General features: G+C 47.6%; 2 protein-coding genes across 2 annotated transcripts in view; one reads left to right on the top strand and one right to left on the bottom strand.

The window, feature by feature from the left end:
- The window catches only part of UPF3A (UPF3A regulator of nonsense mediated mRNA decay), a 99269-nt gene that overhangs the window by 59969 nt on the left and 24591 nt on the right, over positions 1 to 14709 (top strand). The window lies entirely within an intron of this gene.
- LOC141101423 (F-box only protein 36-like) overlaps positions 5440 to 14709 on the bottom strand; it is a 51576-nt gene continuing 42306 nt past the window's right edge. Inside the window, exon 4 of the mRNA XM_073590516.1 lies at positions 5440 to 5604. Coding sequence (XP_073446617.1) covers positions 5440 to 5604 — 165 coding nt within the window. The remainder of the gene's footprint in view (positions 5605 to 14709) is intronic.

Genomic DNA, 14709 nt, shown 5'->3' with positions numbered 1-14709 from the left:
CCACTAAAGTATTGTCATTTTAATGCTGTAAATGTAGTAGTAACAAACAACTTAAAGAGAATTTACTGTAACAAACAAAAAAAACCACAGGTATCTAAATATTTGTGTTCAACCTTTTCTTAAATATAACATTTTATTATCAATGGATTTTTTTAATTGTATGATGCCTGGAGGCTTTACTGAAAAGTAACTTCGTAATAGAGTCTTCCAGTGTCGTTTGGGTGCCTAGCAAACCAGACACTGCGTTCTTTGATTTTTGTGAATGGACTGCTCTGCGTTCAGTTCTACTCATTCATGCATACATTTTCTATGAAAGCAACGGACATTGTGTAATGTCAGTGCTGGAATCCCTGCACAATCCCTCTTCCTCCTCCCCGCAGAGACGCCGACATGCTCACCTATTCACCCGCTCTGCTCCAGTCACCACCGTGTCTGCTTCCTCTCAGGACCTGCACAGGTCTCTTGGAAGTGTGCTTAGGGCACGCGCGCGGCACTCCCCGCTTCCTAAAGGGGCAGTGTGGGCACTTCTGAAATATCCCCAGCCAATAGCTGGGAGACATAAGATATTTAATGCACCCTCCCCTATAGGGAGGTGTCAAAGGCAACCATCTTAGTTGTAAGGTCCCTGTATCCATGCTCCCTGAACCTGATCCTGGCTATCCTGTCTGAACCCGTACTGCCTTTACCCAGTCTTGATCCTGATTCGCCTTCTCTGCATCTGTATTTCTACCCTTCTCCTGTCCAGTCTGCACCTGCACCCGTGATCCTATAGCTGAGTCCGTCCTGTGTTTCTGGATCCATCCTGTCTTTACCTGTTCCAGTATAAGCTCTGTCTAGCCAGTCATACAGTATCCATTCCTCCTGTTCACCAGTTCCTGGCTGGCCTGACTTTCTGAGTCTATCCCTTCTTCCCTTCCCCTTTGGAGTCAGCTGCAGTAGCACCTGGTGTCCTGCGGATCAAGTCTAACCACACAATCTGGGGCTCTAGTGAAGCACCAGATGTGCGCTTTGCTACGCCCTTCAAGGCTCTCACCGACCCTTGGAACAGTGGTCCAACAACCACTAGTCTCTTATTAATATACTAGATGGTGGCCCGATTCTAACGCATCGCGTATTCTAGAATATGTATGCAGTTTATTTTTGAAGATTTAATAATAATGCAATAATACACCCCCCAGTCCTGATATGTATGGTTCTCTCACCCCCAATCCTGATATGTATGGTTCTCTCACCCCCAATCCTGATGTGCATGCTACCCCTCAACCCCCTATCCTGGAATGCATGGTCCCCTTACTTCCCTTTCCTGGTATGCATGGTCCCCTCACCCCACAATACTAGTATGCATGGTCCTCTTTCCCCCCTTTCGGGGTATGCATGGTCCCCTCACCCCCCAATCCTGGTATGCATGGTCCTCTCATCCCCCAGTCCTGGTATGCATGGTCCCCTCACCCCCCTATCCTGGTATGCATGGTCCCCTAACCCTCCTTTCTTGGTATGCATGGTCCCCTCACCCGCCTTTGTTGGTATGCATGGTCCTCTCACACCCCAATCCTGGTATGTATGCCCACCATCACCCCCTTTCCTGGTATGCATGGTCCTCTCACACCCCAATCCTGGTATGCATGGTCCCCTCACCCCCCTTTCCTGGTATGCATGGTCCCCTCACCCCCCCAATCCTGGTATGGATGGTCCCCTCACCCCCCAATCCTGGTATGCATGGTCCCCTCACCCCTCAATCCTGGTATGCATGGTCCCCTCACCCCCCAATCCTGGTATGCATGGTCCCCTCACCCCCCTTTCCTGGTATGCATGGTCCCCTCACCCTCCTTTCCTGTTATGCATGGTCCCCTCACCCCCCAATCCTGGTATGCATGGTCCCCTCACCCCCCAATCCTGGTATGCATGGTCCCCTCACCCCCCAATCCTGGCATGCATGGTCCCCTCACCCCCCAATCCTGGTATGCATGGTCCCCTCACCCTCCTTTCTTGGTATGCATGGTCCCCTCACCCTCCTTTCCTGGTATGCATGGTCCGCTCATCCCCCCCAATCATGGTATGCATGGTCCCCTCACCCCCCAATCCTGGTAAGCATGGTCCCCTCACCCCCCTTTCCTGGTATGCATGGTCCCCTCACCCCCCCTTTCCTGGTATGCATGGACCCCTCACCCCCCAATCCTGGTATGCATGGTCCCCTCACCCTCCTTTCCTGATATGCATGGTCCCCTCACCAATATGCAACGCGGCCCTGTATACCCGACCAATCACTGGCGCGGGCCTCTGTCTGCGACCAATCAGCAATGCGGGTCCCCCCCCCCCACAGTCCTCTCCACGCAGCGAGCATCGCGGTGTCAGTAATGTGTAGCGCTAAAGACCGTAGATGACGTAACTCTCGCGAGAGGGGACGTCATCAGCGGTATAAGCCGCAAAGCATTACTGGGACCGTGATGCCGGGCGCGTTGGAGAGAGAAGGAAAATAGTCTGAGGGCTGCCAGAAGGTGAGTATGTTTGTGTTTTTGTTACCCATGGCCACCTTCCGATGGGCTACGATGTCCTTTCCACGCTCCCGGCCTCGCGTTCCCAGTAATGCTTTGCGGCTTATACCGCTGATAACGTCGCACTCTCGCGAGAGTGACGTCATCGCGGGTCTAAGTCGCAAAGCCTTACTGGGACCGCGAGGCCGGGCGGGTGGAAAGGACATTGGAGGCCATCGGTGATACTAATTTTTTTAAATCTTTTTAACGGAATAATCCCTGCGGCTGATTGAGCGCTGTCCGCGACTACGCTGGTAAGGTAGCGGCCAATCAGCGGCAGGCGCAGCTTACCGTTAGAAACAGCTGCGCCTGTCGCTGATGACCAATGACCCGTGACCAATCAGCGGCCAGAGATTTCGGTTACAGACAAACACGATAAGGCGTTTATATATATAGATTAAATTGTAGAGATGCAGAAAATATTACATTTTACTACTGCCACATCTGAGTCTGGTCCTGCTAATTAGTCCTCTTTCACACTTCCATTTTTGACAATCAGTCAAGATCCGCCAATTTTGAAAAAAAACGGATCCGGCATTTTTCTTTGCGGATCCGTTTTTTTTCCCCATTGACTTTCATTATTGGCGGATCCTGACTGATTGCCGTCCGTTGCATCCGTTTTTTTGAGGATCCGCCACAATGTTAGTGTCCGTCAACATCCTCAAACATTTTCCAAACGGAGCTTGCAACGTTTTTTTGGCCGGCGGATCCTCCAGACACTGAATTAACCCCAAATTCTCTCTCTCTCTCTCGAACCGCTGGCTCCTTTACATTTCCTCATTTTCAGGATCCGTCTAAAAACGGATCCTGTGCCATCCGTTCACATCAGTTGAGAACGGATCCGCTTGTCTGCCTTTTTGGCGGATTTTAACTGATGCAAATAACTGAAGTGTGAAAGAGGCCTTAGGCAAATATTGGAACAACACACCGATTTTGGCATGGCTGACCAACAATCTGATGTGCGTCATGGTGTCCTGACTCTCTACCAATGGCAGATACAGTGGGGCAAAAAAGTATTTAGTCAGTCAGCAATAGTGCAAGTTCCACCACTTAAAAAGATGAGAGGCGTCTGTAATTTACATCATAGGTAGACCTCAACTATGGGAGACAAACTGAGAAAAAAAAATCCAGAAAATCACATTGTCTGTTTTTTTTTCATTTTATTTGCATATTATGGTGGAAAATAAGTATTTGGTCAGAAACAAAATTTCATCTCAATACTTTGTGATATATCCTTTGTTGGCAATGACAGAGGTCAAACGTTTTCTGTAAGTCTTCACAAGGTTGCCACACACTGTTGTTGGTATGTTGGCCCATTCCTCCATGCAGATCTCCTCTAGAGCAGTGATGTTTTTGGCTTTTCGCTTGGCAACACGGACTTTCAACTCCCTCCAAAGGTTTTCTATAGGGTTGAGATCTGGAGACTGGCTAGGCCACTCCAGGACCTTGAAATGCTTCTTACAAAGCCACTCCTTCGTTGCCCTGGCGGTGTGCTTTGGATCAGTGTCATGTTGAAAGACCCAGCCACGTTTCATATTCAATGCCCTTGCTGATGGAAGGAGGTTTGCACTCAAAATCTCACGATACATGGCCCCATTCATTCTTTCATGTACCCGGATCAGTCATCCTGGCCCCTTTGCAGAGAAACAGCCCCAAAGCATGATGCTTCCACCACCATGCTTTACAGTAGGTATCGTGTTTGATGGATGCAACTCAGTATTCTTTTTCCTCCAAACACGACAAGTTGTGTTTCTACCAAACAGTTCCAGTTTGGTTTCATCAGACCATAGGACATTCTCCCAAAACTCCTCTGGATCATCCAAATGCTCTCTAGGAAACTTCAGACGGGTCCGGACATGTACAGGCTTAAGCAGTGGGACACGTCTGGCACTGCAGGATCTGAGTCCATGGTGGCGTAGTGTGTTACTTATGGTAGGCCTTGTTACATTGGTCCCAGCTCTCTGCAGTTTATTCACTAGGTCCCCCCGTGTGGTTCTGGGATTTTTGCTCACCGTTCTTGTGATCATTCTGACCCCACGGGGTGGGATTTTGCGTGGAGCACCAGATCGAGGGAGATTATCAGTGGTCTTGTATGTCTTCCATTTTCTAATTATTGCTCCCACATTTGATTTCTTCACTCCAAGCTGGTTGGCTATTGCAGATTCAGTCTTCCCAGCCTGGTGCAGGGCTACAATTTTGTTTCTGGTGTCCTTTGACAGCTCTTTGGTCTTCACCATAGTGGAGTTTGGAGTCAGACTGTTTGAGGATGTGCACAGGTGTCTTTTTATACTGATAACAAGTTTAAACAGGTGCCATTACTACAGGTAATGAGTGGAGGAAAGAGGAGACTCTTAAAGAAGAAGTTACAGGTCTGTGAGAGCCAGAAATCTTGATTGCTTGTTTCTGACCAAATACTTATTTTCCACCATAATATGCAAATAAAATGAAAAAAAAACAGACAATGTGATTTTCTGAATTTTTTTTTCTCAGTTTGTCTCCCATAGTTGAGGTCTACCTATGATGTAAATTACAGACGCCTCTCATCTTTTTAAGTGGTGGAACTTGCACTATTGCTGACTGACTAAATACTTTTTTGCCACACTGTATCTTTAAAAAAAAGAAGGGTTAGACATGCTGGATTGAATCCTTTTTTCTCAAAAAGGAGGTAAGTCACAGCAATTGCTTATTTGTCTGCCCGTTGAGAACACAATACTGCTGAGATGAAGGCGCATGTGAATGCGGAGTTGAGAGGAATAGCTAGAAGTTAATTAAGCATTCGGCTGTCAGCTATCTTTAGACAGGAGAGGATAATGGAAATAATAAATAATTGTAATATAGGAAGGGTTGGGCAGGACTGCTTTTGCAGAATCGGTAAACTCCAGTCAATAACACCATGTCTTGCATTTCACTAAAATAATGTGTTTCTTCTTCTTCGCATCCACACTGGACCTGGAACCTTCTCATTGAGCTTCCTTGTCTTTATAGAAACAGAATCGATTTTTCTGTTAACAGCATTAAAACTTATTTCTGATTTTGGTTTCATTTTTTCCCAAAATTCCTCACTGCTGCAGAGCTGTAAAAAAAAAAAAAATATGCAACACCTCAAAAACATGTTTTGTTAAATATACGTCACATTAAAAACAGGTCTTTGTATTTAGGCGTAAATAAAAAGTCTGTGCCGTGTGCTAATATTACACAATACAAAGGAGTGATTATGTCTGATGTGACACATTTATTAGGCAATTAGCTGTAGGAACACTTAGAAATAAAAATATTTCTATGAAAGCTTACTTATGTAATGCATTATTAGTGTAGGAAGTCATATCGACCATACATTATGCAGCATACATAAGGAATAATGAAGTCGTGGAACTTGTGAATTTTGCCACATGTTCATCTTTTTACCACATTAAGATTACATCTACAAATGTCATAGATGCTGAGGATGTTGCTGTTTTAGACTGTTGAAGTTTTATTGCAATTTTTACCCTTTGCAATACAAATTTGCTGTGAAAATCTGCAACATAAATTGTCAGATGGTAAAATGTCAAATCTGAAGCCCTACAACTAAGTACTGTAATACAGAGTCGAAAATTTGGATGGAGAATCCATAGCTTACACAAGCCATGTGACCCTAACCTAAAACTATCCACTAATCTAATCTGGTTTTCCATGAAAATTCTGTTTAATACAACTATAGTTCATCTACGGCTTAAGGCCCCGTCACACACCGCGATCTCGCTAGCGAGATCGCTGATTTTGTGACGCCACAGTGATCTCACCTGCAAGATCGCTGTGTGTGACGGGGATCAGCGACCGGCCCCCCTGCCGGGTATCGCTGATTGTTCTCTATGGACCTGGGCCATTTTTTGATCGCTGGTCTCCCGCTGGCCAGCGTGCATCGCTGTGTGTGGCAGCGAGAGACCAACGATCAGCGACGCTGGACGTTGGTGTCTAATGTAAACATCGGGTACCAGGAGCCGCGGCTCCTGGATACCCGATGTTTATATTAGAATCCAGCTTGCTCGCTGGTCCTGATCGCTGGAGGGGCTGTCTATGTGACAGCTCACCAGCGATCAGCCTAACGGTGTCCCAGCGATCCCATCCATGTCAGATCGTTGGTGGGATCGCTGGGACGTCGTTATGTGTAACGGGGCCTTTAAAGGAGATGTACAAATGTAATTGCTCTCTTGTGCATAACTGATTGCAAGAATTATCTTAAAGAGAAAGCAAAGCATACCAGCTATTTTACCATATGTGCTGGAAGTACATGCACAGATACAGTGGGGCAAAAAAGTATTTAGTCAGTCAGCAATAGTGCAAGTTCCACCACTTAAAAAGATGAGAGGCGTCTGTAATTTACATCATAGGTAGACCTCAACTATGGGAGACTGTGATAAAACACTCCGGGATCGGCTTTGCTGGGGTCAAAGGTCACGTGCGTTCCGCATGAAACTCAGGCGCAGAGCTGGGATTCGGGTGTAACTGACCCTGGGTCAGGTTTATTAATGGTGAAAGCAATGCAAAAGGAAATAAAACATAAAACAAATCCTTGCCTGTCCGGCACTAACTAAACAATGGACAACCTAACTACCAACTGGCGGGCTTCTCCCGTCCAGCCAAACCACAGTTGCAGTGGGCACTGCTTTCACTCACGTGTGTGTCTCTCACACAGACAGGCTCTCTGTGTTCCCAGGCTGAGACACTCACACAACCACCTTGCATCCTTTTATATCCACCTCCCATTAATCATTAGCAAGCAGGTGCAATACTGACCAGACTAGGCCACATAGGAAAGGAATCTGGGCGAGATATACCTGCCCTCATCCACTATTCCCACATGATTCTCACAGAGACAAACTGAGAAAAAAAAAATCCAGAAAATCACATTGTCTGTTTTTGTTTCATTTTATTTGCATATTATGGTGGAAAATAAGTATTTGGTCAGAAACAAAATTTCATCTCAATACTTTGTGATATATCCTTTGTTGGCAATGACAGAGGTCAAACGTTTTCTGTAAGTCTTCACAAGGTTGCCACACACTGTTGTTGGTATGTTGGCCCATTCCTCCATGCAGATCTCCTCTAGAGCATTGATGTTTTTGGCTTTTCGCTTGGCAACACGGACTTTCAACTCCCTCCAAAGGTTTTCTATAGGGTTGAGATCTGGAGACTGGCTAGGCCACTCCAGGACCTTGAAATGCTTCTTACGAAGCCACTCCTTCGTTGCCCTGGCGGTGTGCTTTGGATCATTGTCATGTTGAAAGACCCAGCCACGTTTCATCTTCAATGCCCTTGCTGATGGAAGGAGGTTTGCACTCAAAATCTCACGATACATGGCCCCATTCATTCTTTCATGTACCCGGATCAGTCGTCCTGGCCACATGATTCTCACATATCCACCCCCTCTGCTCAGACCACTCTGGTCGAGCAATGACACCCGCCAAACAGTGCACTCGGGACAGGGCATCTGCATTCCCCATCTGTACCCCTGGGCGGTACTCCACCGTAAAAGTGTAGGCCTGCAGGGCAAGGAACCACCGGGTCACCCGGCTATTCCGTTCCTTGTTCAAGTGCATCCACTTGAGAGGGGCATGGTCAGTGATCAGCCTGAACTTTCGGCCCACCAGGTAATATTTGAGGGCCTCTAGAGCCCACTTAATGGCGAGGCACTCTTTTTCTACGACTGTATACCTTTGCTCGTGTTTATTCAGCTTCCTGCTGAGATAGAGGACTGGGTGTTCCACTCCGTCCCTCACTTGTGAGAGTACGGCCCCGATACCGGTATCAGAGGCATCCGTTTGTACCACAAACTCGCTGCGGAAGTCCGGAGTCACCAGTACGGGCTGAGAGCAAAGTGCCCGCTTTAGGCTATGGAAGGCTTCTTCAGCCGCTAAACTCCATTTAATCATGACGGAGTCTTTCCCTTTTGTAAGATCCGTCAGGGGGGTAGCGATGGCTGCAAAATTGGGTATGAACCGGCGATAATAGCCGGCAATCCCCAGGAAGGCTTGCACCTGCTTCTTGTTGACAGGTTGTGGCCAGTCCTGAACCGCCTGAATCTTATCAACCTGGGGTTTAACAACACCCCTCCCAATTACATACCCCAAATACCAGGCTTCTTCTAGCCCGACGTGACATTTCTTGGGGTTCGCGGTTAGACCTGCCTCCCACAGGTCGTCAATCACAGCTTGTACTTTCTGGAGATGAGTCTCCCAGTCCAAGTTGTAAATGACAATGTCATCCAAATAGGCCGAAGCGTACCGCCTATGTGGCCTCAAGACTCGATCCATCAGTCTCTGGAAGGTCGCCGGTGCCCCGTGCAGTCCAAACGGCATATACACATACTGAAATAAACCTTCCGGCGTAGCAAATGCCGTCTTTTCTCTGGCAGCCTCAGCCAGAGGGATCTGCCAATACCCCTTTGTTAGATCTAGGGTCGTAATATACCGGGCTTTTCCTAACCGATCTATTAACTCGTCGACCCGGGGCATAGGATAGGCATCAATTTTTGAGACCGCATTCAGTTTCCTGAAGTCATTGCAGAACCGGATGGTGCCGTCCGGTTTAGGAATTAGCACAATCGGGCTGGACCACGCACTGTGCGATTCCTCAATGACTCCTAACTCTAACATTGCCTTCACTTCTCGGGAAACGGCTTCACGGCGCGCTTCCGGGATTCGGTAGGGCTTTACGTGAACTGTGACACCAGGTTCCGTTAAGATGTCATGTTTCATTAGCATAGTCTGCCCGGGTTTTTCTGAGAAAAACTTTTGGTTGTGAAGTAGAAACTGCCTGACCTCAGTCTTTTGCCGCTCCGAGAGAGTCTCTGCAACCCGTACCTCCGGTACGGTATGCGAGCAGACAGGACGGGCCAGCTCCGCTGACAAGGCAGACCGATCCTTCCAGGGCTTTATCAGATTTACATGATAAATCTGTTCAGGTTTCCGTTTACCTGCCTGGTATACTTTGTAGTTTACTTCACCAACTCTTTCCTTGATCTCAAAGGGGCCCTGCCACTTTGCCAGGAACTTACTGTCCACCGTGGGGACCAGGATCAACACCCTATCCCCGGGTGCAAACGTACGGATCTTGGCGCCCCTATCATAGATTCTTTTTTGGGCTCCTTGAGCCTGTATCATGTGTTCTTTGACGATAGGCATAACAGCCGCAATACGGTCCTGCATTTGTGTGACGTGATCTATCACTGTTTTAAACGGAGTGACCTGACCCTCCCAGGTTTCTTTTGCAACGTCTAACAGTCCGCGAGGACGTCGGGCGTACAATAACTCGAAAGGTGAGAATCCCGTGGAAGACTGGGGTACTTCCCTGATGGCAAAAAGCAAATACGGAAGTAAATAGTCCCAGTTCTTCCCATCCTTGTCTATCACCTTTCTCAGCATCTGCTTCAGAGTTTTATTGAACCGTTCAACCAACCCGTCTGTTTGAGGGTGATACACGGAGGATGTGCGTAACGGTTCGATTTGTAACAATCGGCAGAGCTCCTTCATTATCCTGGACATAAAGGGGGTCCCCTGGTCGGTGAGTATCTGTTTTGGTATACCGACCCGACTAAACACATGCACCAGTTCCTTGGCAATCGTCTTGGTGGCCGTGTTACGCAAAGGGATGGCCTCCGGGTAACGAGTGGCATAATCCAAGATGACCAGGATATGTTGGTGTCCACGTGCAGACCGTGGAAGGGGCCCAACTAAATCCATCCCAATCCTCTCAAACGGGACTTCAATAATAGGTAGGGGTACCAAAGGACTACATAACCGGGGCTTAGGTGCAGAGGCTTGGCAGTCAGGACAAGACTCACAATATACACGAATATCGTGATGCATGCCTGGCCAAACAAAACAGTGTAATATCCTTTCGGTGGTTTTCTGGACTCCCAGGTGACCTCCCATCACATGTCCGTGGGCCAGGTCCAGCACCTGCCGCCGGTAGGGTTTTGGCACGACTAATAGTTGCACCGTATCTTCCCCCTTTTTCTCTACCTGATAGAGTAAATCATTCTCCAGAACCATGTAAGGATATGCCAGGCTAGAGCCAGGTTCTACGGGTACCCCATTTATCACTTTTACATTTGTCCTAGCCTGAGAAAGGGTAGGATCCTTTATTTGCTCACTTTGGAAGTCATCTTTCTGAACTTCTAAATCCGGCAAACGGGGAGGTGGACGGCTGTCGGCCTCCTCCTCTTCCCCGGTCTCCTCCGTATCACTTGCCATGACTGAAAACGGGAACTGCAGGTCATTTCCCGCAGACTCTTCCGGGGAGACCTCTTCCAGGGGTTCGGGACCCACATGCGCCCTGGGAGAAGAATCATGTACACTATTACCCTGGGGTATCAACTGATTCTCCCACAATTGCCAGAAGTGGGGAAAATCCCGGCCCAGGATAACATCATGCAATAACGCCGGGACGAGTCCCACTTTATGTTGCACAGACCCATAGGAAGTAGTAATGCATATGACCGTGGTGAGGTACGAACAGGTGTCTCCATGCACACATGTTACAGAAAATTTGTCTGATGGTCCAGTCGGGGCTGACACCAGACTGGCCTTCACCAGAGTCACCACACTTCCCGAGTCTAACAATGCCACCACATTTTTGCCATCAACAGTTAAATCACACAAGTGTTTTTCCACATCCTTTTGACCGGCATTCACACTCACTACCCGTGCAACCATAGACATGCGGTTTTTAGAGTCTGTGACGTCACACTGCATGGGTTCAGTAGTGACCGGACAGTTCGCAGCAATATGTCCCATCTCTTGGCAGCGGAAACACCTAACAGGCCCCTTGCTTAGACCATAGTTTGTTACTCTCGGCCTCGCAGTGCGGGCAGTCCCGTTTTCCTCCCCCACTGTCTTAGGGATTTTTCCTTCTCCCCTACTCCCTGGAACAGTCTTACCGGTTCCACGTGGAGATGATGAAGAACGAGGTGGGGTAGCGTCGTCTCGGAGTCCTTCCGCCACGGAGTAACGTTCAACCAGATCCACCAGTTGATCTGCCGTCGTAGGATTTCCATGGCTTACCCACTTCCTCAGGGCTGGCGGTAGATCTCTCAGGTACTTGTCCATGACGACTCTCTGGATTATCTCTGGCGCTGTCAACACCTCAGGTTGTAGCCACTTCTTCGTCACGTGGATCAGGTCGAACATCTGTGACCGCGGTGGTTTATCCGGCTGATAAGTCCATTGATGCACTCTCTGTGCACGGACAGCGGTCGTCACTCCCAGCCGGGCCAAGATCTCGACTTTCAATTTGTCAAAGTCCTGCGCGGCTTCAGGCTCTAAGTCATAATAAGCCTTTTGGGCCTCACCGGAAAGAAACAGGGCAATCAGGCCGGCCCATCGTGCCTTCGGCCATTTTTCTCGCACCGCCGTCCGTTCAAACGTGGTCAGGTATGCCTCGACGTCATCTTCGGTCGTCATTTTCTGCCAGTACCGACTCACGTGAATCACTCTCGACTCGGCTTCCAGGTTAAGCTCAGGTAAGCTTGCCAAGCGCTGCGCCACCTGCTGGAGAAGCGAACGATCGGTAACTGTCATGTCCACCAACTCCTTCAGCTGGGCCATCATCACCCGATTAGCTTCTTGCTGGACGGCGGTGGACTGTACCAGCGCTTTCACCACGTCCTCCATGCTCATGCTTGCAACGTGATGCCCGCGTTCTCCACCACAATGTGATAAAACACTCCGGGATCGGCTTTGCTGGGGTCAAAAGTCACGTGCGTTCCGCATGAAACTCAGGCGCAGAGCTGGGATTCGGGTGTAACTGACCCTGGGTCAGGTTTATTAATGGTGAAAGCAATGCAAAAGGAAATAAAACATAAAACAAATCCTTGCCTGTCCGGCACTAACTAAACAATGGACAACCTAACTACCAACTGGCGGGCTTCTCCCGTCCAGCCAAACCACAGTTGCAGTGGGCACTGCTTTCACTCACGTGTGTGTCTCTCACACAGACAGGCTCTCTGTGTTCCCAGGCTGAGACACTCACACAACCACCTTGCATCCTTTTATATCCACCTCCCATTAATCATTAGCAAGCAGGTGCAATACTGACCAGACTAGGCCACATAGGAAAGGAATCTGGGCGAGATATACCTGCCCTCATCCACTATTCCCACATGATTCTCACAGAGACAAACTGAGAAAAAAAAAATCCAGAAAATCACATTGTCTGTTTTTGTTTCATTTTATTTGCATATTATGGTGGAAAATAAGTATTTGGTCAGAAACAAAATTTCATCTCAATACTTTGTGATATATCCTTTGTTGGCAATGACAGAGGTCAAACGTTTTCTGTAAGTCTTCACAAGGTTGCCACACACTGTTGTTGGTATGTTGGCCCATTCCTCCATGCAGATCTCCTCTAGAGCATTGATGTTTTTGGCTTTTCGCTTGGTAACACGGACTTTCAACTCCCTCCAAAGGTTTTCTATAGGGTTGAGATCTGGAGACTGGCTAGGCCACTCCAGGACCTTGAAATGCTTCTTACGAAGCCACTCCTTCGTTGCCCTGGCGGTGTGCTTTGGATCATTGTCATGTTGAAAGACCCAGCCACGTTTCATCTTCAATGCCCTTGCTGATGGAAGGAGGTTTGCACTCAAAATCTCACGATACATGGCCCCATTCATTCTTTCATGTACCCGGATCAGTCGTCCTGGCCCCTTTGCAGAGAAACAGCCCCAAAGCATGATGTTTCCACCACCATGCTTTACAGTAGGTATGGTGTTTGATGGATGCAACTCAGTATTCTTTTTCCTCCAAACACGACAAGTTGTGTTTCTACCAAACAGTTCCAGTTTGGTTTCATCAGACCATAAGACATTCTCCCAAAACTCCTCTGGATCATCCAAATGCTCTCTAGCAAACTTCAGACGGGCCCGGACATGTACAGGCTTAAGCAGTGGGACACGTCTGGCACTGCAGGATCTGAGTCCATGGTGGCGTAGTGTGTTACTTATGGTAGGCCTTGTTACTTTGGTCCCAGCTCTCTGCAGTTCATTCACTAGGTCCCCCCGCGTGGTTCTGGGATTTTTGCTCACCGTTCTTGTGATCATTCTGACCCCACGGGGTGGGATTTTGCGTGGAGCACCAGATCGAGGGAGATTATCAGTGGTCTTGTATGTCTTCCATTTTCTAATTATTGCTCCCACAGTTGATTTCTTCACTCCAAGCTGGTTGGCTATTGCAGATTCAGTCTTCCCAGCCTGGTGCAGGGCTACAATTTTGTTTCTGGTGTCCTTTGACAGCTCTTTGGTCTTCACCATAGTGGAGTTTGGAGTCAGACTGTTTGAGGGTGTGCACAGGTGTCTTTTTATACTGATAACAAGTTTAAACAGGTGCCATTACTACAGGTAATGAGTGGAGGAAAGAGGAGACTCTTAAAGAAGAAGTTACAGGTCTGTGAGAGCCAGAAATCTTGATTGCTTGTTTCTTCTTTCTTTTCCAACAGTTTATTGGGTTTTTAAATTTAAAGTGTAGGGAGGGACGGAGAAGGAAGGGCAGGGAGGGGGGGGAGGAACGAGGAAAGAGGGAAGGAAAGGGGAAGGAGAACTCAAAACAGAACATACATAACATAACATATAGTTAAAGGCTAGCAACATTTTAGCCTGAAAAGCAAGGGAATCATCCCTTGACAAATAGCAGTATCATAAAGTCATAAAGATACACGGATCAGAAGAGACAGTGCAACGACATAACATATCATAGGCCTAAAATCTGGTTATTAGATCTATTTAGACTAGTGAGGGTGGAAAGGCCTGGTCCCACCTAGACCATTTCTGGTAAAACTTACCAAAACTATTATTAGATAAAGCAAATTTAAGTTCCAGTGCTCTGTGTTGAGAGAGTAATTTGATTATGAAACTAGAATTGGGTAAGGTGGGGCTTTTCCAATGAAAGGCAATACAGTTCTTAGCCACCATACAAATGTGTAGGACAATAGATTGCAGAGTTCTATCTAAGCATTTGGTATCCAGAGAAAGTAAGGCCAATTGAGGTGATAGAGTAAATGTAAAACCTGTGAGTTTAGAAATAATGGTAGAGGAAATCTCAGACCAGAAAGCCATCACTGTAGGACAGCTCCAGAAAACATGTAACAGGTCCCCCCTGAAACCGCATGTTCTCCAGCAAAGTGGAGAATTTGAAGAGTTCATATG

Source organism: Dendrobates tinctorius, unplaced genomic scaffold (assembly GCF_039654945.1).
Source record: "Dendrobates tinctorius isolate UK_male_01 unplaced genomic scaffold, ASM3965494v1 ptg000117l, whole genome shotgun sequence".
NCBI lineage: Eukaryota > Metazoa > Chordata > Amphibia > Anura > Dendrobatidae > Dendrobates > Dendrobates tinctorius.
Note: the sequence above shows the minus strand (reverse complement) of the source record. Positions and strands in the feature narration are given on the sequence as shown.